The sequence below is a fragment of the Coenobita brevimanus genome, chromosome 28 (assembly GCF_032717465.1).
Source record: "Coenobita brevimanus isolate Jiangsu-jjx chromosome 28, ASM3271746v2, whole genome shotgun sequence".
Lineage (NCBI taxonomy): Eukaryota > Metazoa > Arthropoda > Malacostraca > Decapoda > Coenobitidae > Coenobita > Coenobita brevimanus.
The window spans coordinates 2802549-2829913 of NC_136981.1; the positions used below are offsets into that span (position 1 = coordinate 2802549).

A 27365-nucleotide genomic window follows, 5' to 3' on the forward strand; every position below is an offset into this window, starting at 1 on the left:
AGCCATTTTTCTCATATGAAGACAGATCGATGAGGATAAGCTACAAGAAGACGCCATGATAGGTAAGAAGAGAATGAGTCCAATAATTTCTTTCTCTCACACACATACACATAATTATAGCTAGGCGGAGGGGGCGAGAGATGAGGGTGGTGTTGGTGTGAAGTGTCCGGTGGTGTGTGGGCAAAGGGAGGAGGAGTATTGAGGAATATCGCAGCTGCCACTTCTTTACGAACCCTCCATCACGTGAGGAAATACCTGACATGGCAATAAATATCGGTTTACGTTTTGGAGATCAGGGGGTCCGCGAACCTCCAAATACGAGAGGAGACATGGTACCCTGACCCAGCCTTATATTATTGTTATGACCCCAGGATGATGTAAATGTGAGCCCGGTAGACTGCAGGCTGTAAAAGGCGTTCTCCTGAAGTGACTCTGATCTAGCTCTCCCCAAACCCATATTTAGTACCATGTTTCATATCTCTTCACATTTTGGACAGTTCGTGGCTTCCATCTTCGTTCAGGGAGAGGCAACGGCGCAATGCTTTCACGGAGGCAGGGTGGCGAAAGGGGTTTGGCTATCTGCTAGTGATGCGGGTGGTGTGGTGAGAGCGACTATCTGGTGGTGAGGTGGTGCAGGCTAGCCACCCCCGCCCCCATCAGGAGCAGGGCAACGCAGGACAGGCAGTGGGCACGGGCGCTCTCCCCTCCCTGCATCGCTGCCGGCTGCTCCCCTGCGTGATGAAAAAGAGTAGGTTAAATTCTAACTGCGTAATTGTCAGGAGTTAATTCTTTTAGTATGGTGATCATAGATTTAGATTAGGAGAGCCCATAATAATGCTGCGCTGCTGTTAATAAAGAAGGGATGGAGAGAGAGAGAGAGAGAGAGAGAGAGAGAGAGAGAGTGAGTACGATCATCATTCCTATCCACTTCACAGATACTTATGGGTTAGTTAAGCCATACAGTGTTCATGTGCATACAAATTTCATCCATCCAATCCATCTTAGGTTATTAATACTGTCACATCTATTATTCCTGCTATCAGTCTTCTCGACCGATCAGGCAGTTTTAGAGAGGATCGGGCTAGAGAGAATGTTGTGGCCTTGTAACTGTACCCACATCACACCCGCAGGAGACCCTAATCAATCCCGCAAGTGGCTGTAGAGTGGGCAGGTGTACTGTAGCTTAGTACTTTATTGCCCGCAGCATTCTTGTATGATACAGGCAGACGACGTGCCCCCTGCTATTGATATACTGGGGTTAAATCAATGATATTCTCTGTATTGTATTTAGGATGAATGACGGATTATAGATGGCTGAATACGAGATTTTAAAATATCACAGGCCAAAGGAAAGGTTGTTGTTGATCAACCCCGGTCTCTCTAGCAAAGCAGACCTATCAGCTGCAGGGCCGTCCCGTGCAGTGGACCGTTTGACAGCGCCTCGCCACATCAGGGCACGGAGAAGAGTGTGGAAGTTTGGTTCCTGGATAGACACAGCATTTGCGCTTCTCCATCCAGTTAACAGAAGCACCAAAGTAGGCTCTACATCACCTCGATATCTAGTTATATGGATACCACCCAGAGCTATATATGGTTTTCCGCGCTACAGAACACCACTAGGCTTGTCACTCAGTGTAGAGCCACCTGACGTGGAAAAAGGGGTAATAAAGTGTTTCAGGATGGAAAGAAAAAAGTAGGAAGTGAGGTTGGTAGCAACAGAAAGAGAATAACAGAGGTAAGAAAGAAACAGACAACACTACATCAGATGTGTGGATGACGATCTACACCACCTACCACCACCACAGGAAACGCAAACACAGGTAACGGAAAATAGAATGAGGGACCTTTATGTAATTACAGTTTCATGGTGCCTGGCAGATATTAGCCTCCCCTTTTAGCCGGCTGGAAGTAACTAGTGGTAGATGATGGCGACTATCATCCACTCATTTCATGTAGCACTGCCTACTTCTTCCTGTGGTGACCCAGGAAAGAGCAAACCGGCAATAATACTCCGAAAAAAAAACAAAGAAAAAAGGGAAAATAGGAAGAAAACACGTACAGTTTTCATGAATAACCCACCGCCGGCATCCCAGCCACGTGAATAACGCTGGTCAACAACACAGTGCCGTGTGTATTGAAAAATTGTGCCATCACCGAAAATGAGGAATTTATTCACGAAGTTTCATGGTGCAATTAATTTTTCTGACGTAGTTTTTGCATTTTGTCTGCGTATATGCGGGAGTCTTCAGCGTCCCGTGAAATTATGTAGTAGTGGCAGTAGTAGAAGAGGAGGAGAAAGTAGTAGTAGTAGTAGTATAGTAGTAGTAATAGTAGTAGTAGTAGTAGCAGTAGTAGCAATAGGGCGTGATGGTGGAGAATGAGGAGGAGGAGGAGGAGAAGAAGGAAAAGGTAGTTGTACTAGAAGTAATAGTAATACTAGCAGTTGCAGTAGTAGTAGTAGTAGTAGTAGTAGTAGTAGTAATACAGTAGGAGTAGTAATTGTTGTTGTTGCTGTTGCAGCCCCAGATTCAGCTGAATGTGAACCCATTGGACTGCAGGGATGAAGTTTGCCTCTCCTGCAGTCCACCATTCATCCTTCCTTTGGGGAGTAGGAGGGAGTTGGGGGACCTTAGTGTACCAGTCAGAGGAGGTGCTTGGCCATATTAACGCCACCACGCGAAGGCACCCCTCTCCAGCAGCTGTAAAGTTATGAAAAATAGGACAAGCGCACGAAGATGACAGACCACAACACAAAATTCACTGCATAAATAAGTTCAGAGGCTTTGAACCTCTTTAATGTCCTCTTCCGTGTTTTCTGCCTACTTCCAATATCTTTATTCAAACTAGATTGAGTTTTCTAACTGGAGAGGTTAGATGAGGTTAAATATGGCATTCATTAGCCTCTTCATTCCCTTGGTATCCCCCTACTCAGTACAGTCTAGTAACAACACACAAAAAAATAAAATGTACCCAGACTGCAGGACTTAAACACCCTTTCCTTAGCAATCTGAAACCATGCTTGGTCTGTAAGGTCTATGTGGCTTTGAAGATTACGTAACGATTATTCCTCAGGGATTTATTTTGCACGTTAAAACTCATTATCGTCTTGTACGATAAATGCAAACTGTGTCGATGTGAAAACGAGATCATTACCATACGAGAGAATGCTGACCTGTAATAGTGGGTGTCTGCATATTGCTTTTATTGTAACTTGGCCCAAATTTTCGTCTTTTAAAGATCCATTTCACATAATTTGACAGCAGAAGAGAAAAACGCTTTAGCCCTACATCATTCCCATAGCACTTCCCCGTGACTAACCTTCTATTCTAGGGTTCATTTATCACTCATAAACTCAGCGTTGTAGATGGAGAGAGGGCAATTTTAGGCCAAGTTGGAGTACCGTAAAAGGAGTTTGGTATGTCTTTCCTACTCGTGCAATGCATGTATTTCAATTTCCCCTGTTAGTTCAAATAAGTTATATAGATATGTTCTCTCATTGTTTAGTACTTTATATTTTCTTTCATATTATTTCCTCATATAACACGATAATATTCTGTAGCACGATATTCTAGACACAGAATGTTCATATTGTCCTGTGAGGTAAATATTCTTCATAGGCACAGAGCAAGTTAGTATCTATTCTCATGTGTATTTATATGTGCATAATATACCATAGTGGTCTCCGGTAGGTCACTGATTATACTGTACGTTAAATTTATCTTTGTTGTCAATACGATCTAGATAATATAAAAACAGACGTAAATAAAACTCAAGCGAATTTCAACTTAATTTTAAAAAGAATATCGCCAAGGAAGAGATGTCGTAAAGAATCCTCCTAACCCCATAAGAATGCGACCCAAAGAGTAGCGTAAGAAAGCCATTTGCCTGAAGAATGTGTCCAACTCAAAAAAAAAAAATGTAAAACTGAGGAAAGAGCAAGAAAAGTTGAGTCATTTGAAAAGAGAGAGAAGAAAGTTTGGCTGGGAGAGGAAGAAGAATTTGCTTTTTATCAGTTCGAGAGAGAGAGAGAGAGAGAGAGAGAGAGAAAGGGGAGGTCACATTTTACTCACTATGAAAGTTATCTTTATGTCATTTAATACACGAACGAAAAGTGAGAGAGAGAGAGAGAGAGAGAGAGAGAGAGAGAGGTCACATTTTTTCACTTCTGGAGCTACCTTTACGTCAATTTATACTTAAACGTGAAGAGAGAGAGGGAAAGAGAGAGAGAGAGAGAGAGAGAGAGAGAGAGAGATGAACTGACCTGAGCGAGAGGGGGAGGAAATGGAAGGAGAGGGGTGAAGTAGAGATATGGCGGGAGGAAAGAAAAAAAGAAAGAATGATGAGGAAGAAGAGAAAAAAATCCAGTAATTCAGCCACTTTACCTTCAGACGGTCTAACAATTTTTCAGTCCAATGGCTTTTTTTTTTTTTTTTTCACTTTTCTCTTGAGGTAGACGATTTTATGAAACTTGGGATAATTTTCATGCTATACTTCCTTCACTCTAACTTGGCCAAGAGTTTTTCCTTGTGCAGCTTATTTTTCACGCAGCTCAGTGGCAGAAAAAGACAATACTACAACTCAAGGTCATTTATTTAGCATTTCTTCATATTCCAGTGCTAATGTATTGTTATAACTCAGTATTCATGATGGAAAGATGGCAATTTTAGGCCAAGTTTGTGTAAAAGGAGTATAGAGGTGTTAGACTTGGTTTACATGACATAGGCTTCCTGCTATCCTTGTTTTTGACCCATTGAATTGTTATGTTAGTTATGTCCTGTTTTATAACGAAGAGCATTGAGAAGACCAATAGGGTTTGAGAGAGAGAGAGAGAGAGAGAGAGAGAGAGAGAGGGAGGGAGGGGGAGGGAGAGAGAAAGAGAGAGAAAGAGGGGGGGGACTGAGAGAGAGGGAGATATTTACGTACTGGATTGAAGGAGTTAATTAAGTTTAAGGGACACTTTTTAATTAGAGTGGTTGCAGTCTTAATTAACGCCTTGAGTACGAGAGGTCATTTCCAAGTTGAATAAAATAGCGTGGAGTCAGCAAGGTAGGTCTAAGGGGTCATCGCAGAGCAGGAGTCAAGGAGGAAGGGAAGACAACAATGCTATACGGAAGGTGAAGAAAATACAAATAAGTCGCTTCACTACGTTGGTTCATTGCGTAGTTTCTTCTTGCAATTAACAGACGATTTTATTTAGATTAACTGTCTATCTTTCTATCTATTGTCAGACGCCTTAATCCCGTAAAGGGTGGCCACAAACAAATCGCCTCCATGTCGCCCTGTCCCCAGCCATTTCACTGCCCTTCTCCCAGCTCACACCCCCCTCTCTCATATACCTCTCCATTCCATCCCTTTATCTCATCCTTGGCCTCCCCTCTCCCCCTACCCCCCTCCGCCTCATTCACATACACTCTCCTCGTCAGTCTCTCGCTTAACACAGCCTCTAAATGGAGGAGGGTTTATCGAAGGCTTAATCTTACCCCTCCAGTTCTAAAAGTCTCTCCTAAGCTGAATAAAATCGTCTGGAGAAGGGATGAATATTTTAAAAGTTAGGTCATCACACTGAAGGGATAGACGGAGAGGGAGGGAGGAGGAAGGGAGAGAGGGAGGAAGGGAGGGAAAGAGGGAGGGAGGCTGGGAGAGAAGAAAGAAGAATGAGATGTGATGGATGGAGAAAGTGAAGGAGAGAGATGGAGAGAGATAAGAGGAAATAGAGCTTTGGTGGGAGGAAGGAAGCAGGGAAAGAAGAGAGGTGATGAATGGAGAGACAGACAGACAGACAGACAGACAGACAGGCAGACAGACAGACAGACAGACAGACACACACACACACACACACACACACACACACACACACACACACACACAGGAGGGGGAGAAGGGAGGGAAGGAGGGAAGAAAGGAGCAAAAAAAGAGAGATGAAGATAACAGGCAAGAGACAGACAGACAGACAGACAGACACAGACAGAGACACAGACAGACACAGACAGAGACACAGACAGAGACAGACAGAGAGGGAGAGGGAGAGAAGTCAGAGTTACTGGAAATTCGACTGTCAGAGGGAGATAAATGAGAGAGGAGGAGGCTAGAAATATAGGGTAGAGGAGGAGGAGGAGGAAGAAACGAGGGAGCAAGGCGCAGTGAGCAATGGGAGGTAAAAATTGAAGGAGAGAGATTGAAGAGTCAGTTGGAGGAGGGAGAGGAGGAGGAGGAGATAAGTTAGAGTTTGGAGAGAGAGAGAGAGAGAGAGGAGAAAGGGAGCGTGAGAGAAAAGGGAAGTGAAAGTAACACACACACACACACACACACACACACACTCAGACTAGACTGACACAAAGACTGAGGGAGGGGAGGCAAAGCTCAGAGGGGAAGGAGGAGGATGTGGAAGAGCAAAGGTGAGGTAAGGTAGAACTGGAGGGGAGGGAGTGGGGAGAGGTAGAGGGAGGAGGTGGAAAGCAGAGAGAGGAGAGGAGTGGGAAGAAGGGAAAGGGTGAGAGAGGGAAGCAGTTGGAGGGAGGAAGAAGGCAGTGAGGGAGGAGCAGTGGAAGGGGTAGGAAAGTAATGTGGAACTCGAAAAAGAAGGGGAGAGAAGGAGAAGCAGTAGGGTGTAGGAAGGGGGAGGAAGAAGAACCAGAAGGGAGACAAGGTGGGGAAAAAGGGAGGAGGGAAAGTATGAGTAAAGGAAAGGTAGGTGTCTGAGGGGAAGAGACAGGGGGAGGGGGATGATAAAGGATAGAGAAGGAGTGGGAGTAAGAGGGGGGGGGCTGTTGAGAAGGGGAAATAACAGAGCTTAAAAACATGAAGGAGACTTTTTTGGGTGTGCGCGTGGAACCATTTCTCATAAACACATCCATTACAGTCAGATCTTTTTACCTATGTTTCAGTTCCCGGCAAACAGTTTTATCCAACCTAGGTAAGACCCCTGGTATTGAGAGGGAAAAAAATCACACTCATCTTTTTTCTTTCTTTTGTTGTCGCCACGCAAATTTATATAGCTTAGGAGAGATTTGTACAAGTGATGAAGATAAAGACATGCTTGTATCCTGTGTCAAAACTATTCTCACTACTGTAAAGGAAGTAAATTTAGATGCAGGGAAACTATTTACGTCTTTCACTGGCACTCTGTTGAAAAATCTCCCTTTGTGCATTCCTGGTATCTTCTTGGCGTCTCCCATTCACCATAAATATAAACATGAAGAGGATTCTAACCCTGATGATGGTAATCCTGAAGGTAGGTTTAAAGATAATGATGATGGTGATGATGGTAAATATAAAATATAATTGTGATGATGGTAATTTTTAGGATGGTAATTTTTTTATTTATGAACGTGATGACGATGAAGATATCTTTAAAAATGAAGATAATGACGACGGTCATAATACAAATAATAATGACAATGACGATGATACAATTGATAATGATGATAATATTAATGATGATGTTAAAGATGACCCAACTGATAATAACTTTAATCATGATGACCTAATTAAAGGACACAGAATATGATGCAAGGGGAATCTCCGACATAATCACCCTCCCCAACCTATCTACGGCAGTCACCCCTGGGCAGAGCCAGCCTTCACTTCCACCCCTCCTGCACTAGCCCAGGGAATCATTAGTGTCTATCAAACGTAGCACTCAAGTCTGTCCTCTCTCTCTCTCTCTCTCTCTCTCTCTCTCTCTCTCTCTCTCTCTCTCTCTCTCTCTCTCTCTCTCTCTCTCTCTCTCTCTCAGTGATTAAGTCGGTCGCGCCGTCTAGTAGTTCTCCAGACCTGAGTTCAATCCCACCGTGGGACGAACATTTAATTAAGAGGGATCAGTGGCATGAATTTGGCCCATATTCTTATCGGGTTAGGAAGCTCCCCAACACCTCCTTCTAAGCAACTTATTTTGCTTATTACGCGTTACTGTGTCAAATAAATCATTCCAGTACCACCATACTCTGCATAAATAACATACAAATTGATGTTAACCAGCTATATCCAAAATAAACCACTAAGGGAGAGGTGTTAGTAAGCTCCCTAACTGCACGAGAATGCCGCCCTTGGACACGTTCGCACCCTGCTAATGTTACCATGACAACATAAGTACAGACTCTCTCACTCACAAACAAAACCCTTCCAGCAGCAAAAATGTCTTCGTGACTTTTCTACCCTTCACACTAAAGATTTCCCCACCGATACCCGTACATGAAGCACTGGGTGGAGGCGTGTCACTTCCCCAATGACAGAAAGAGGAATGACTTGGCCTTACACATCATTTACTCCTTGGAACCTCTATAACACGGCTTTAAAGTTTAATGAAGGTATGCCTGATCATATCGAACGCCCTCTCACCAGCAATACATACATAGATTCATACACTCATACATACGTACAGACATAGACATATAGGGGGGAGGCGGTGGCTCAATCGGTAGAGAGGTGGCCTGCAGTTCTAACAGACCCAGGTTCGAATCCCGGCTGGGGCAGGGAACAGTTTAAGGATTTGAATTTCATTAAATAAGGCTTTACTGATCTACCAGGAGACCCGCCGACATGTCGTAAAAATACCCCCGCTAATACCAATACACCAGTCCTGTATGAGGCAGCCCTAGCATGTATTCAATATGGACGGTGGGTGTTAGCGCCGAAGTGGTGACATGTAGTGGTGTATGGTATGTAGGAGGACTGCTGGGCCTTGATAGCAGGCTGTGAAGCCTATGCCCAGAGTCGGACACATAAAAAAAAAAAAAAAAAAAAAAGACAGATATAGATATAGATATACATATATACTGTACATACAAACTTTTTCCCAACACACGCTCTTCGTTTTCTCTACACATACACTCTTCCTTGCTCTCTGTTTCCGCCCTGGGGGAGGGGAAAGAATACTTCCCCAGTATCTCTGCTTGTCGTAAGAGGCGACTAAAAGGGCCTTTTGGTCTGCGGTCTTTCTCTCCTTACTGTCCTCTTTTTCTCTTCTGTCCTACCTCTATTCTTGATATTTCCGTGTTTCTTCAGACCTTTATTTTCCCTCACTTCCCATTACGGTAGACATTTGGTTTTATGACATGAATTGCGTAAGGACTTCTCATTGACACTTAACTTTCCTCCCTTACACCACTTTGACGCCAAGACCACTTCAACGCCCTTAGTGCCCTATAGCCAAATTATGGCTTGGGGCTCGTTCTTCATTATTCCTTCCTTCAATCCTTCTCTCTGAATTCCCCTTATGACACTGGCTTCCTTAATTAACTCGATATTCTCTCTCTCTCTCTCTCTCTCTCTCTCTCTCTCTCTCTCTCTCTCTCTCTCTCTCTCTCTCTCTCTCTCTCTCTCACACACACACACACACACACACACACACAAAGCCCCCTCTCTTACAGACCCCCTGCCCTTGCTTGCCTTCGAGAACAATAGCCGCGCTGGGGGGAACTTTGGCAGCTGGGAGGGAGAGGAGGAGGAGGAGGAGGAGGAACTGGAGCAGGGAAGAGAAGGAGGAAGACAAAGGCAATGCAAAGTTGTGTGTTCCGTGTTTGGCCAGGCCTCAAGAATCTCTCAGACGAGGGATGACAGGACCCACCGTGGAGGGAATTTCAGCTGTCAGGTTTCGAGGTCTGGGTTAGATTAGGTTAAGTTTGGTCTGGTTTGGGAAGAGCTTGATGGGTTAGGTTAAGTTAGGTTAGATTAGGCTGGGTTGGGTTGGGTTGAGTTGGGATGTGCTTTGTTATTTTACGTTAGGTGAGGTAAGGCAAGGTTAGTTTAGGTTGGGCTAGGTTGGGTTAGGTTGGGTTGGGTTCTGCTTGGTTATGTTATGTGACGTAAGGTTAGTTTGGGTTAGCTCTGGTAATGTTGGGTTACGTTGGTTGAGGGTAGATTAGGTTCAGTGTGCTAATGTTATATTGTTAGATCCGATTAGCTTGGGTTAGGTTAGATTTCGTGAGGTTAGTTTATGTTAGGTATGGTTAGATAAGGTTACAGACTGAACAAGCATGCAGTATAGCTTAATTGCAACACCCTTCATCTTCAGACACAGGCAGATTGTTGAATTGCCTACAATCTTATATTCCTGAAAGAAAAATGCCAGTTATTTAGAAGAGAAGATATGGGCTTTTGGAAGGCGATCGTGAGAGAAATTTGTAGTCAATTTATATCTGTCATAATTAGTTCTATCTCAGTAACAGCGCCCTAGATGAGACATGAAAAGATATGTAGCACAATCAATAGCGGTACTGCTGGGCTTCAAAGATGGAACTGTAAATTCTGTGACCAAAGACAGATGCATCAAATGTGTGATAAGCCCCGCACTTGTTTCAGTGATCCATTTAGAAGAAAGATCAACCCTTGTCTTAACCAAATGTGCATGAGTGGTCAGATGGCGAAACAACTCCGTAGTGAAAACATTAACGCATCCCTCTGGCAGCATATAAACCACTTTTACCTCTTTGAACATTTTTGTGCGGTAATGGTGACGAGAACACAAGTCTCCAGGGTAAGCCTCAGGGAAGAGCTCATAATTGGTCTGCAAGTGCCAGGCAACACGGCTTCATTTCCATGTAAAGCAGGAGTAAGAACAACAAAACAACTCCTGCTTACTGCACACAAAGCCACCGCCTCTTATCATGCAAAGGTCGAGAGAGCACCACACTCACGATGAAAATTAATTTTGTGAGGCACTGCACTAGACATGTCGTTCACGCAGTCACGCACACCCGCAAGGAAAGGTAAGCAAATAGTTTAATGGCTTCAATTCGATGATGTCGAGTTTTTGATAGTCTGAGACAGCAGTTGCAAATGTAATTCTATATACTCCCTGACGCATTAATTTAATGTTTATTTCTTTTATTTACTTAGTAACTGAATATAATAAGGAAAACTTCCACATGTTTTGTGGGAGGTATGTTGAGCAAAAATAGGTCATCTGGTTTTGCCTTCTTTAAAAAATGAGAACAAAAGTATGATATATATATATATATATATATATATATATATATATATATATATATATATATATATATATATATATATTTATTTATTTATTTATTTATTTATTTATTTATTTATTAAATATTTATATATTTATTTATATTTATTTATATATATAAAGAATGCATGTGTAGTTAAATAATGCTAATACATGGTTTCCATTGTTTCAGGTAATTAGCTGTGCAGTGTCTGTGTCTACGCGTATAAGTACAAAATTTACCCATTCCACAGGTTCTTGCTTACTCAAAGCTTAGTATATTTCAGCTATATTGCACATGGCAGAAATGTATTTTATGTGGAAATTTCGATAAGTCATGCAAAGCTTCCAACTGCCACCTTGCCACTGTACAGGTGTTTATTCCCTGTGAATCCCTAGTTATGAGTTCCCTCCAGTCAGTGGCAGGGGTAGAAAGTGAGCAGAAACCATGATTCTCGATTGTATCGGTGTATCATTATATTTTTATATGTCTGTAGCCCTACAATGATGACTTGGCTAATCATGGTGGCTGTTTCTAGCCTGCTCACTAAGTAGGACCACTCCTTTGCTGGCGGCAGTAAAAGTATAAGTAAAAAGACATTATCGCTCTAAACAAATATACAGGTACCCGAACATGGTCAGATATCTCACCGAAAGTCGGTTTGCATTCATCTGGCAGATATCTAATTTCCATTTCAGCTGTCGTCTGACTGGGAGAAAATTATGACTAGTTACCAAGGATACCCACTCCTGCCTAATAACTTAGTCTCACAGAGTTACACACAACCACAACATAGCATTCATGCTGTGAGTGTGGCTTAGTTCTCTCAGCTCTCTAACACCTTTTTCTGAACTATATATTTTGCTCATTACACCTTACTGTCCTCTTCTGTGTTATATAAATCCTTCCAATATCTCCATACTCTGCATAAATAACGTACAAAGGGAGATTAAGCACCCATATCCAAGAATCAGTCACTTAAATGTTAGGGAGCTTCCTTTTCCGACAAGAATACTGTCTGAGAAGGTTAACTTACCGCTCAGAATGTATACGCTGACGGATGCGGGGTCAGCGTTAGCGGGAGCGCAGGTATAGTTGCCCGAGTCAGCAGGGGTGGCACGTGTGAGGACGAGCTTAGAGGTGCGTGAAAGCTTGTCCGTCACCACACTGATGCCGCCGCGGGAGCTGTAGTTGACGAGTGTGGCGCCGCGGTACCAGTAGATGTATTGCGGCGGCTCCGGGGTGCCTGTAACTTGGCATGTGAGGTTGATGTTGCTGCCGCTGACCATGTGAAGTTCCCTTGGCCCTTCCACACGCGCTGCAGCCTCTGTAGTGGAAATAAATACATGAATTATACTTTTTCTCCTTATCTGCAAGTATTTGTTCGAATATCTACCCGTCCCCCTGTTGCTTGGCATGGCAGGTTGATGTTGCTGCCTCTGACCATCTGAAGTTCCCTGGGGCCCTTCCACACGAGCTAAACCCTATGTTGCGAAAAGATATATGGAATTATGCTCTACATTTCCTCCCTGCTCGTACCCAAGTCTGTTTTCCTGTTCCTTGGTACGTAGGTCGATATGAAGTTTCCTGGGTACTTCCACACGGGCTGCCGCTTCTGTTGTCGAAGATAAATGGAATTAGGCTCAATCTTGTCTATATATCTTTATTTTTGTCCATACCTTTGTTACTTGGCAAGTGAAGTTGTTGTTGCTACCGCTTACCATATGAAGTTCCCTTGGTCGTTCCTCACGTGCTGTGGCATGGGCTGAGGGAAACTGTATTATATATATCTTATCTGTCTGTCTTGTTATTTGTCCATTGATCTCCCCGATACTCAGCATGCAAGACTTGTATTTCATCCTTTCACATGCAAGGAAGCCTCTGTTGTGGAAGGAGGCAATGTATTGCATCTGTCTTGTTGAAAAATGTCAGTGTTACTGTCACTAACAATGTGCAACTCGCAAGGACCTCCCACACTGTTTGCCGTCTTTGTTGCAGCACGATATATTCTCCTTCTTTCTCTCTATCTGTCTGTCTGTCTCTTTACCTCCGTCCGTCTATCAGTTTGTCTCTGTTTTTTATTTCTCTCTCTCTCTTATGTCAGACTGAGGTTACTGCCATGGACCACGAGCAATTAACAGGGTGTTATGATGCTGAAAACTCATATTATATCCAAGGTGATCACGAGGGAAAAAAATGGTGCCCCATATCCAGCCAATCCCTTCTCACCAACACTTCATCTCCACCATTCTCACCCTCGGTCGCACCACGCTACTCTCTCTCTCTCTCTCTCTCTCTCTCTCTCTCTCTCTCTCTCTCTCTCTCTCTCTCTCTCTCTCTCTCTCTCTCTCTCTCTCTCATTAATTCAAGACGTCTAATCCCGGATTTCATCTACGGTGGCCACGACAAAATATCTCCAAGCCTCTCTATCCCTCTTCCAACCCTCCTTCCTTCCACGCCACCCGGCACACACACACACACACACACACACACACACACACACACACACACACACTACACTCTCACCTCCCTAACTCCGGTTTCCTAATCCCAGCGTTCATCACACACATACACACACACACACACACAAACACACAAACACACACACACACACACACACACACACACACACACACACACACTACAACACACTCTCATCTCTCTTTCTCCACATCCGTTACCCCATCTTTCATCCCGAGAAGAGAAAGAAAATCCTTCATCCCTACTCATCGCTAACCCCCCCTCCAGCCTTCACACCACCACACCAGACACGGCATCACGTAAACAATTTCACACCACACCGCCCCTGCCACACCACGCTGTCAATACCATGCCGCTGGTGTTGTGTTACATTCCTCCCACGCACAACACACACACATACACGTCCATACACAAGCAAGCAATCATACAGGCTGACGCACACATATACATACATGCTCCGACACATACACAGAGAGGAACACACACACACACACACACACACACACACACTGTCTCCCATGGATGCCTCTCTCTCTCTCTCTCACACACACACACACACACACACACACTCAGTACTATCTCCTACACATTTTCCACAACACCATTTTTGGCACTAACACTCACACAATACTGCCACTCTGGCAACACCCACACCCTTGCACAAAGCCACATGCCACAAAAGAGGAGATAAACACACACACACACACACACACACACACACACACACGAAAATGACTTGCTACAGAAACCATTAAGCCAGAAAAACACGACAGGTTACAAACAGCATCGCGGTTTATTAAGTTCTTCAGTGAGAATAATTTTTTTTCTTTCCTGGGTACTGGTGAACTCTTTTTGTTATATTTTAGTTTGTATTGTTATTATTATTATTATTATTATTATTATTATTATTATTATTATTATTATTATTATTATTATTTTTATTGTCATTAGTAGTAGTGGTGGTAGTAGTAGTAGTAGCAGTGGTAGCCGTGCGGAAATAATATTAATAGTTGTAGTAATAGACTTGGTGATAGCAATAGTAGTTGTAGTAGCGGAAGTATTAGGAATAAAGTAGTAGGAATAATAGTAGTAGCAGTAGCAGTTGTAGTAATAGTAGTAGTAGTAGCAGCAGCAGCAACAGTAGTAGTAGTAGCAATAATAATAGTGGCACTAGTAACAGTAGTGGCGGTGATGGTGGTGGTAGTGGTGGTGGTAGTAATAGTAGCAGTAGCAGTTGTAGTAGTAATAGAAGTAACAGTAGTAGTAGTAGTACAGTATTAGTAATAGTAGTAGTAAAAGTAGTAGTATTTTTTTCTTTTTTCTTTTACTTTCCTCCCCAAGTGAAGACCTCTTATAGTAATTAGGTTAATGGGGACTCTCTACTCCTTGCACCGTGGGAGTTCACCCTTAACTCTTTCAACCTGGTGGCAATTTTTGTTTTTTTATTATTTTTGCTAACCTTCACGATTTTGTTCATTTTAAGAGGGCACGATAATATTGGAGATTTTAATGGAGGTCATAATTATTCCCTTCAGTTCGGGGAGAGGGGTGGCTTAGTGGTAGAGCGCTTGACTAGAGACCGCGAGGTCGAGAGTTCGCGCCCCGCCCTCGTAGCTGCCTCGCTGGGAGGGGTAGCGCTCTCCCATCACCCTAGCAAGGTTACATGATCTTTCTAGGTCCAGCTCGGGGGATTATTCCTCTTCCTCCTTTCCTTCATTTCAAAAAAATCTCATGAACTGGATATTTTTGTCAGGGGATAATTAGAATAAAGCTAATAATACGGCATCATAGTGAAGGAATTAATCTCAACATAAATCATCAATAAAGAACACAGTATGACATCTGCTAGTAACCCGCAATTAGTGGAAAAACAGATAGTCCGAGGAAAATGGACTTACTAGCAACCTAAGTACAAAAGAGAGCAACTTCTTAAACTCCTCAAACATCTGACACTCTTGGATGCCGGAGTCAGAGTGTTTAGGCAATAGATGTAGATAGATAAATGGAGAGAGAGAGAGAGAATTATGAACCTATTAACAACCTAAATCACAAAAGGCTGTGACATCTCGGGTTCAGTTGACACTTGACACTCGTAGGTTTAATAGTGTAGATAGACTTATAGATAGACTGGTAGGTGGGTAGATAGACATAGAGAAAAATTAGAGAAAAAGAAACCGAGACAGAAAAAATTATGTACCTAGCATAAAAATCTATGACATATTGAGTTCAGCTGATACTCGACACTTGTAGGTCTCGTTGTGGGGATAGATAGATAGACAGACAGACAGAAGAGAGACAGACAGACAGATAGATAGACAGAGAAGAGAGACAGACAGAGAGACAGACAGAGACAGAGAAAACTATATGAACCTACCCACAACCTGAAGCACAAAAGGCTGTGACATTTTGGGTTCAGTTGACACTTGACACTCGTACGTGCCGGAGTCAGAGCGCTGTGCTGAGGCGATGCGGAGTGTCCAGTCGTGCGAACCCTCTGAGTGCAGGGCCGTGAACCGATCGTCCGTGGTGTACGTGAACAGCCCTACCGTCAGCACGTGCATGTCACCTTGGCGGATCCACGTCACCTGAAACACAAAATGCACGTCCCTTGAAACACACGTCACCTGAAACACAATATACGTCACCTGAAATACAACATACACATCACCTGAAACAACATACACGTCACTTGAAACACACAACATACACGTCACCTGAAACACACAACATACACGTCACTTGAAACACACAACATACACGTCACTTGAAACACACAACATACACGTCACTTGAAACACACAACATACACGTCACTTGAAACACACAACATACACGTCACTTGAAACACACAACATACACGTCACTTGAAACACACAACATACACGTCACTTGAAACACACAACATACACGTCACTTGAAACACACAACATACACGTCACTTGAAACACACAACATACACGTCACTTGAAACACACAACATACACGTCACTTGAAACACACAACATACACGTCACTTGAAACACACAACATACACGTCACTTGAAACACACAACATACACGTCACTTGAAACACACAACATACACGTCACTTGAAACACACAACATACACGTCACCTGAAACACAACATACACGTCACCTGAAGCACAACATACATGTCATCTGAAGCACAACATACACGTCACTTTAAACACAACATACACATCATCTGAAACACACAACATACACGTCACTTGAAACACACAACATACACGTCACTTGAAACACACAACATACACGTCACTTGAAACATACAACATACACGTCACCTGAAACACAACATACACGTCACCTGAAGCACAACATACATGTCATCTGAAGCACAACATACACGTCACTTTAAACACAACATACACGTCACTTGAAACACACAACATACACGTCACTTGAAACACACAACATACACGTCACTTGAAACACACAACATACACGTCACTTGAAACACACAACATACACGTCACTTGAAACACACAACATACACGTCACTTGAAACACACAACATACACGTCACTTGAAACACACAACATACACGTCATCTGAAGCACACTAACGCACGTCTCAGTAACCTACCGTCATCATCATCATCATCTTTATCATCATCATCATTCTCTTACATTTCCACAAAATCAAAAAAAGTTTTTCATGATTTTTTTTTTTTTTTTTTAACTGGACATAAGATTAACCCTTTCTCTGCTACGATTTCCTTCAACTGAATAAAATCGCCTGGTTTTAACGTAGATAAATACTCAGCTGCGTCCGTCACAGAAAATTTGGGACTACCAGCACATATACTATTCAGCCCGTGTTCTAAATGTCATTGGAAGCTCCTTAATACCATTTCCTTAGCGATTTATTTTGCACTTTACACCTTAACCTAATCTTTTATGCTGTTTATATCATCTTCAATCCCTACATAATTTCCATTACCTACATACAAAAGGATAGTGAATAAAGTGAAGAATAAATCGCTTGGGAAGATATGTCACGAATTCTCCAAAGCCATTTGGAATTGAACGCTTTATGACCAAGCTCAAGCAGTCCGATACCTGAGTCCCATAAAGCTAGGCCTGAATTCGGAAATGCTATATTGTACTGTGTGACGGTTGGCATTTCCCTCCGTGCTATGTGGGCCGTATTGCATGTGGCAGGGGAGATTCGTAGTAACTCTTCCTTGGCGATTTATTCGATTTATTTTGCATATTATAACTGAATACTCTCTCTCTCTCTCTCTCTCTCTCTCTCTCTCTCTCTCTCTCTCTCTCTCTCTCTCTCTCTCTCTCTCTCTCTCTCTCTCTCTCTCTCTCTCTCTCTCTCTCTCTCTCTCTCTCTCTCTCTCTCTCTCTCTCTCTATCGTCTTAACATCGACAGTTTCCAGCGATAACTTACAAGAGGATATTAAAGTGTAACGAGCGGAATGAGTAGCTAAGGAAAAGGTGTTACGACTCTCAGTTTCGTAAATTCTGCATTTCAAGTAATAATGCATCATGAACTGTACCTTCTATCATGAGTAATTATCTTGCATAACCTTATTGTTGAAAATTGCAATGAAAGTGTTGTACAGTATATAACACGTTGTAGGTAAGTTGCGTGAAAAAATAATGACTGAGAAGGCGAAACATGCAGCAGAAAATATGTTGATTAAAGAACACGGTAGTTTTTTTGAGTGGTAGAAGGAAATTTATTCGGTAAGACAGAAAGTGGAGACAGCACGTGAGAAAGAAGGCAAGATGGTTTGGGAATTTACATACCTTGAAAAAACGGATGAGAAAGTGGACATGGAGGGAGTAGGGAAGGTGTCCAGTAAAGATGGTGTGGAAGGAGAGAACTGCTGAATACTGTGAAGAGTTTTGATGTTGGCAGCAAAGCATGGCCAAGGGTAGGTGCATGCGTAAGTGACTGGTTATTATCAGTGTTGAAAAGAAGAGTACGTTATGTCCCTAGGAGTGTAGTAAAATCTCTCAGTACGATATATATTTTTAAATAATTGCGGCTACCACATTAAAGCATCCTAGTAGTGAAAGGTTTGGTGAAGACCGTATCTAACCCCTCCAGTTCCAATACCCTCCCCAAAATTCAACCAAATTATCAGGAAACTATGAATTAAATGAAGAAGACATCCTCCTACTGAACGGGTAAGGGTGGAGATCGAAATCAGTGTGAAAAACAAAAAAATGAAATTGGTGAGGCATGGCGATTTAGACACTTTAAAGTCTGATATATGCAGATGGTGGAGTGCTGCATATTAACTCTGAATGAAAGTACGAGACCCAGGCGTACGAGAGTTTGATAGCGTTTATGGGCGGCGATGTTTGAAAGTACTAAATACAGTCAGAGTTAAGGGTGATGGTTGTTGAGAGAGGATGTGACAGGCAAGGTTATGTGCTGGTGAAGGGAGAAACACTTAGCCACTTCAATATCATTACGTATTTTTATATTTCAGTTTTGCTGTCTCCAGATGATTACATGCAGTTTAGGACAGACCACGAGTAGTGAAAAGACTAAAGAAGACCATATCAAGCACCTCGGGAAAAGAATGTTTGATGACTGATGGACAGAAAAACATCGATAGATAGATAAATAGAGAGAGAGAGAGAGAGATACACAGAGCTATAGAAAGAGAAAAAAAAAATACCAAAACAAGAAACACCGAAACAGCAACGCACCTCAAGCACCGCCATGCAAAGTACTGTGTGAACTCCAAACAGAGCCAGTGTGACACCAAGGCACGCAAATGACTCAGTACATATGCAACAGGTGTTAACTTGGCTCCTCCTGTGCTGTGGCGTTAAACCCTTCAATTCAGCCACATCTCTTTTGGCATTATTTTTGCTGCAGCCAGATGACTTTTATTTACCTGTTGTTAAACCCTTTTTCGAGGATGTCTTTTGAGATATATATTGATTTACATGGAGTTAAACCCTTCCATTCATCTACGTATTTTTTAGGTTTATATTCTGATTTACCAGTAGTTAAACCTTTTATTTCAATCACTCCGTTTTGGGTTCATATTTTTGTTTACCTGTAGTCAAACCTGTCAGTTCTAAACATCTATTCGGGTTTATTCTTGGTTGTAACACGATTTTCGTTCACTCGTTTTTAAACCCTCCAGTCAGCCACGTCTCTGTTTTTTTTTTTTTTTTCTTTTTCTTGCTCCTACCAGACGATTTTGACAATTACATGGGAGGCCTCTTTTGGTGGAAGAGTTAATGAAGGCTATATCTAACCCTTCCCCCTTCCTCTGTTCGAAAAGCCTCTCCTAAGCTAAGTAAAATCGTCTGGTGGTACTGGATATAAAGTATCTGAGGTGTCTTCGTGAGGAAGCGATAAGCCATTTCAGCCCAAAAACTTTTATATCATTTTAGTCGTGCTCCCTCCAAGATTTTTATCATTATTATTATTTTTTTTTTTTTAATTACTATTATTATTATTTTTGAGTTTAAGAATGATTTTTTAACCTGCAGTGATATGTTTGATCAATCCCTTCTCTCCTGCACTGGAACAATATCGTTGAATAAGAGTACTGATTATTCACTTTACTTGTACACTTGAATTATATTGCTAAACAAGATATAGCATTTTTTAAATTTCTTTCACTTCTGCCGCTGAATAATATCGATGAATAAATTATAGCACTTGTTAATCCCTTCACTACTGCAGATGAAAAAAATATATATAGTCAAATGAAAACATCTCAAAGCAGAAAGAATAGAACCAAATAAGACGTACTAGTAGTGAAAGGGCTCAATGAACTGCGAGTGTGGGTTACAGGACAGTGAATGGTGTACCTAGAGTTTTCTTTTACCTCCTGTGCGTGGACTTTTTTGCCTATTGTGCGTGGACTCTCTCTCTCTCTCTCTCTCTCTCTCTCTCTCTCTCTCTCTCTCTCTCTCTCTCTCTCTCTCTCTCTCTCTCTCTCTCTCTCTCTCTCTCTCTCTCTCTCTCTCTCTCTCTCTCTCTCTCTCTCTCTCTCTCTTTTTCTATGTGTGTGTGTGTGTGTGTGTGTGTGTGTACTGTATTCAGGCCGCCAGTATACAGCGCTGCACTAGACTCATGTGGCGATATTTTATGTGTTGCAAGGACAGCTCAGTCGGCTGGTGTGGGCTTGGTTGTGGCACTGGAGTGGGGAATTAATAAATGATGCAGCGTAAAGAGAGAGAGAGAGAGAGAGAGAGAGAGAGAGAGAAAGAGAGAGAGAATATGTACCCTACTGGGAGTAACATAACACCGTCTTCTCCGGTCCAAAACAAAGCGCTGGATATATGAAGCTTGGAGAGGCAGCGAGCCGTATGGTGCTGCACTGCACAGTAACATGGTGGCGTGTCTATGTACCTCTTGCCCGGCCCTGGGAGTTCAGGTTCTTGTTTCACCCACCCTTTCCCTCCACATTATTAGACGAGCCTTTGTTGTTGCTGTTATCTCCTTCTCACTGTGTGCTCCTGGAATTTAAGCTACCATCCCTTCCTTCCCTGTTAACCCTTACATTCTTACTGTTGTTAGACATTTTAGACAGACCTCTGACATTGTTCTTGCCATTATTGGACGGGACTTTGTTGATGCTGTTCTCGCCTTCCCTCCGTGTGGTACTGGAATATAGCTCCCATCCCTTCCTTCTCTATAACCCTTTTAATACCATGACCAATAGTTATTATGTTTCGGTCTTGCCATTATCAGATTTCCTTTGTTGTTATTCTTGTTACTATTAATCGAGCTTTTGTTGATGTTCTATCCTCCCTCTTTGTGGTACGGGAATTTAAGCTCTCATCTTATCCTTTTCTATTAACCTCTTCAATTCTATGGCTTTTTTTTTTTCATTTCTTCTTCTTCTTCTACTTCTTCTTCTTCTTCTTGTGGGTTTGAGGGACTGCCACTTGGTCTTGTGGAAGGCCTACTAGCAGACCGAACTTCTGTTACGAAATTCAGATCGTCACTATTCTTCCCTCTCACAAACTGCAATTAAATTCTTTTCCTCTCAGACACCAGATCACTTCTTGAACCTTCTGCAGCCTTTTCATTATGTTTAGTGTCTGCTTCGCTAAACTGCCTGTAAATCTGATTCTTTTCCGTGTGTTTTGTGTCACTGTAAGGGGAGATCTATTGTCTTCAGTCCTTCCCTTCCCATGCAACTTCACCTTCAACTGGCAGGTGGCTGGACCAGCACTGTACCATACCTTTGAAGGGTTGGAAGGGTTGGAGCGTTGTGTCTCTGTATACCCTACACCCTCACCTGAAACACAACACTCACTCACACATACTTTCACCACGGCGTTCCTCTTCCTTGTTTTTATTTATTTATTTATTTATTTATTTATTTATTTATTTATTACAGTATATTGGTGTTTCGAGCCTTATATTGTTTCATGTGTACTGCAGTCATTGAAAAAAAAAAAAAAAACTCACTATTCGGGTGCATCTACATCACACTTTGCGCATATCCATCACTTTTCTCTCTGACGGGTCATATCAAACAGAAGCACATATGGACGGAAAAATATGTCGAGCCTCTCAGTATGGAAACATTGCCAGAGTAGAAAAGTGAAATGTTTATGTACGTAGTCCTGCACACGTTTGAGATGGGTAGGCAGCTCTGTTATACACGTCCAAGCCATGTTTTACTGGTGATGAAGGGAAACTGATCCGTAGGGCAGAGGAACACTACTTTGTCTCTGGGGAAGTGATCCTCATTCCCCCTATGGTTTACGCTTGGGTATAGGCGTAAAAAGCTGTCGGAGAGTAGGGTGAGAAGTGTAACTGGCAACTGCGTCCAAGTGGTTGTGTTTTGGAGTCCTCCATAGAGTGCGAGCTTGAGAGACCGCATAATACAACTGTACCCTTTTAAACGTCCGTCCCCATGTGGGTTTCAACCACATCGGGAGAGGAAGGCGCACACGCTACCGACTCAACCACGGGAGAATGAAAAGCAAGAAGTGGTAGAAGAGGTGAAACATAATACGAAGTTCTTTCCTCGACTGTAGAATGAATAACAGAAATATTGTTCTTGGATTCCCATGATTTTAGTTCTGGCTAAAGCAGAGTGTTTCATTATTAGGTAAATAAAAACAAAAAGCATCCTTCTCCGAGAGATTGATGGGCCTCTCATGAGCGAAAGTATTGAAACACTATTTCGTAAAGACGTTATTTAGTGCATGCACACAGAGAAAAGGAATTATTTAACGTGATTTAGGTATGTTGCAACCAGAGCTTTACAATATGTGGATATGAAGAATAACGACATTTAGTTCGAGTACCGTTAATCAGAGCTCCTACATGCGTATAGACTCGTAAAACCAACTCGGACAAAAAGCAATAACACTGCGATATAGGATTTATCTCTCTCCTTCCCTAACCGGCTTAATTAACCCTCTCACATCGTCGGGAGAACTCTAGCACTGTATTGCAGCTGACGTGAGTGTTTATGTTATTGCCATTACCCCTCTCATGGGCGGGACAACTCTAGTCTTCTATTCCAGCCAACCCCAGACGATTTTATTCATCTGAGAGTGTATCATGGGCCTGAAAGTGTTAATATTGTCATCATTACCCCTCTCATGGTCGGAACATCTCTATGGCTCTACTCCATATAACGCCAGGCTATATTATTCAGCTTGGAATGTCATAGAAGCATGAGATTGTGAGAGATATCGTACGCTCTCTCTCTCTCTCTCTCTCTCTCTCTCTCTCTCTCTCTCTCTCTCTCTCTCTCTCTCTCTCTCACACAAACACGGACACAAACCAATAACGCTGTGATATACGAGTCCTCTCTCCCTTACATAACAGTACCATTAATCCCTTCAGACCGGCGATTTTTTCGTACTATACTCCTACAGGCGATTTATTTCAATCTAATGAGGATCTCTAAGAATGAAGGATTAATGAAGTTTATATCAAACAATTGCACTCCCAAAAAATGTTTCCGAAAATTAAAAAAAAAAAAAAAATAGAGGCAGAAGGAGTAAGAAAAAAATATATATACGTGTCGGACTGAAGGAGTTAATTTCTCCATTACCACGACAAGAACAAGACAGACAGACAGACAGACAGACAGACAGACAGACAGACAGACAGACAGACAGACAGAGAGAAGTGACTATAGTCGTACACTTTAACTCGTCCTATTTTTTTCTTCCTTTTTTCGGCTTATTTCATGTACCTCAGTTAAGATAATACCTTGACCTTTTTTCCTTTGCATAGCACTTCCTCGTGACTAGTGCAATATTCCTGTGTTAATATCTTTTTCATAGCTCAGCATTTAATATGGAGAGATGACAGTTTTAGGCCAAGTTAAAATGAGAGGGGTATAGTATTGTTGGGATTTGAAATCAGTCCCTACACGTTTTTATAAAGACAGATCCGGACATATCGAAGGTAAGGAAGGAGGGGGAGGAGGAGGAGGAGGAGGAGGAGGAGGAGGAGAAGAAGAAGAAGAAGAAGATGATGATGATGATGATGATGATGATGATGATATAACAATGATAATGATGATAATGAAAAAAGAAGTAGAAAAAGAAGGCAGAGGAGAAGAAGAAAGAGTGTGAAAAAAGAAGAAATGAAAGAAGGAAATTCTACATGTTTCCAAGGCCAAAATAGACACAAAGAAATAGCGTTGTTACATGTCAGTCCTTTCTCTCTTCCCATCAACTGTATCGCGTTACCAATAAAACTCTGCCACGTACACCTGACACCTTATCTTCAGCTTCTCTACAGCATCAGTGCAGTACCATATAGTGTTTGGGCAATTGGTGACTACAGAAAAGTTAAGATTACGACTATTTTCTTTGAGTTTTGGAAGCTAGGGTGCACCTTTTCATAACTACGACGTGTGTGTGTGTGTGTGTGTGTGTGTGTGTGTGTGTGTGTGTGTGTGTGTGTGTGTGTGTGTGTGTGTGCGTGCGTGCGTGCGTGCGTGCGTGCGTGCGTGCGTGCGTGCGTGCGTGCATGCGTGCGTGCGTGCGTGCGTGTGTGTGTGTGTGTGTGTGTGTGTGTGTGTGTGTGTGTGTGTGTGTGTGTGTGTGTGTGTGTGTGTGTGTGTGTGTGTGTGTGTGTGTGTGGGTCCAATCTGAGACAAATTTAGTCAATTTAGGAGAGATTTATCATGCTGGGTGAATTAGAGACAGCCTTCATTATCGCCTTTGTCACAATGCAGTTCCCCTACACTGGATCAAACTGGAGGGATTAGATACAGCCTTTACTGATTCCTCCATACTAGGGCACCCTCCTAAGGTGAGAGAGAGAGAGAGAGAGAGAGAGAGAGAGATCTACAATCACATTCATATCTCTCAAGCCTAACGAGACGGCATCAGACCCTGAATTCATTTAGAACGGGGATGCAGTCAACTACCATGATAGGCTTAGAAATATATGAATTACTGAAAGAATATTATAATGGTTCAGGATTTAGAAGTCGGTATGCGCCTTGGCGCTACAGTAATGTATTTTGTATTCTGTTTGTATTCTGTTCTTCCTGCCACCAGACGGTCACATTAAGCTTAGGAGAGACTTTCCATAATGACTGGGGCGAAGGGGGTATATTCCATCGAGTAAATATATCTGTAAAACTCTACGGTTGCGGGTAGCCTAATTTCACTTACTCGATAAACACAGGGATCTACTGTAACAAGAGTTCAGAGCTGAAAAGGATATCCCGTTTTCTGCGTGTAGGGTGACTGTGGTGGATAAAAAAAAAAAAAAAAAATTCTTTCAGATATGCTAAAACGTTCATAAACTATTCTTGCAACGACTGTTTCCACGGTTTCTTTTTGCGTTGATTTTTATTTGGATTTAAAACAGAAAAATACGTATAACGCTGCCAGACAAAGCTTCTCCTTCTTGCGAGCTAGGAGTGATATAATAATGGTCCTGATGCAGCCTGTTATTGTTCCATCACAGGATCGAATGGGAAGATGATTTTATTCTCTCCTCCACATCCCATAAAATATTAAAAACGATTAGTGTCACTTTTTTTTTCTCTCTCTTCTGACAGTATTCTCTAGGCAGTCAATCTTTGTACAGGTATTGTCCTACTTCCGGTTTATTTTGGAGGATAAGAATTTTTTCCCTGCCCTCATTTATCATATATTGTTTGTAAAAATCTTCTTTCACTTCTACCGCTGTTTTTCTAGTCTTTCAGTTTACACCCAAATCTGACAAAGCTCCTGCGGCGTCTGTGCATGGAAAGTTTATGTTCCTGATGAAGGCTGTTATTTTCACATCGCTGGCCTACCTGAAGAGAGAGAGAGACAGACAGACAAACACACACACACACACACACACACACACACACACACACACACACACACTGAGGCAGAGACAGATAGGGGGGGAGGGGACGGGAGGGACAGACAGACATACAGACGGGAAAGGAGGCAGAGACAAACAGACTTCAGCCACGGATTATCTTCTTGTTTACATTGCCTTCTGCCAAAGCTCCAGAGTCGACTGTGTGAGTGTAGTGGTGGTAGTGGTCCTGAGGCAGCCTGTTATTGTCCCATCAGTGGCCTATCTCGTCTCTTTCCGCTCTCGGCATCACCACTCAAATTCTCTTCCATCATCGAAAGCTTTCCTGGTTTTCCTGTCGTGCGCTTTTCTTTAATTACTTGACTACGATGAAGCTTTACATAGTTTTTCTTTATTGTTGCTCCCACGAGACAAGGAGAGACTTTTCGTATCTTTTTTCATTCTTGTCTCTCTATCGTCACGCAATCTCTCCTCCATCATCGAAAGCTTTCCTTGTTTTCCACTCCCTCGATGTTCTTTAATTATTTGACTGTGATGGAGCTTTTATTATTATTATTATTATTATTTTTTTATTATTATTATTATTATTATTATCATTATTGCACCCAGGAGACAAAGAGAGACTTTTCATGCCTTGTCTCGTCCTTGCCGCTCTATCATCACTCATTCTCTCGTCCTTCATCTAAAGCTCTGCCTGTTTCCCTGTCTCTCACTTTCGCTTTGATTATTTGACTGGAATGGCTTTTTATTTGTATTTTCTTTGCACTTCCGCCACATAAGGGGAGACTATACCTTGTCTCTTCTCTGTCTCTCTCCCTGTCGTCACCCAGTCTCTCTCCCGTGTTCCTTGTCATTCCTTTTGCATTAATTCTTTGACTACGACGAGTTTTTTTTGTGTGTGTATTTTATTCTTCCTTCCACTAGACATGGAAAGACTGTTAATAATTCTCTCTCTCTCTCTCTCTCTCTCTCTCTCTCTCTCTCTCTCTCTCTCTCTCTCTCTCTCTCTCTCTCTCTCTCTCTCTCTCTCTCTCTCTCTCTCTCTCTCTCTCTCTCTCTCTCTTGGCATCACCACTCGCTGCTTCTCCAGCACTATCACCTCTTCCAGTTTCTCTATCATTCTCTTTGCTTTTATTTCTTGCCCTGCCTTGTTGTCTTTTATTTTTTTTATTTTATGCTTTCACCACCCTGTTTTTTTTTTTTTTTTTAATTTTTAATCAAGAGTCAACTTCCTTCCATCACTACAATCTCTTCCATTCGCCCTGTTAACTCGCTTGTGTGGGGGCAGGTGCTTGTGTGTGTGTGTGTGTGTGTGTGTGTGTGTGTGTGTGTGTGTGTGTGTGTGTGTGTGTGTGTGTGTGTGTGTGTGCATTATTTGACACCCCCAACCAATTTCCACCTTCAGCATCGTCCCTGCACTGTGTAGTTTCCCAACTCGATACAAGTTTACCATTTACTTTGATAATGCCCCTCTCTCTCTCTCTCTCTCTCTCTCTCTCTCTCTCTCTCTCTCTCTCTCTCTCTCTCTCTCTCTCTCTCTCTCTCTCTCTCTCTCTCTCTCTCTCTCTCTCTCTCTCTCTCTCTCTCTCTCTCTCTCTCTCTCTCTCTCTCTCTCTCTCTCTCTCTCTCCTTCCAGCCATCTATCTATCTAGCTAGCTATCCATTCATCC

At 42.4% G+C, this 27365-nt stretch overlaps 1 protein-coding gene across 1 annotated transcript in view; it reads right to left on the reverse strand.

The window, feature by feature from the left end:
- Positions 1–612: 612 nt before the first annotated feature.
- LOC145394634 (tyrosine-protein kinase Mer-like) overlaps positions 613–27365 on the reverse strand; it is a 139998-nt gene continuing 113245 nt past the window's right edge. The window contains exons 3-5 of the mRNA XM_080268416.1: positions 15802–16012; positions 11983–12273; positions 613–731 (exon numbers count right to left, since the gene is read on the reverse strand). Of these exons, the coding sequence (XP_080124542.1) occupies positions 613–731; positions 11983–12273; positions 15802–16012 (621 nt within the window). The remainder of the gene's footprint in view (positions 732–11982; positions 12274–15801; positions 16013–27365) is intronic.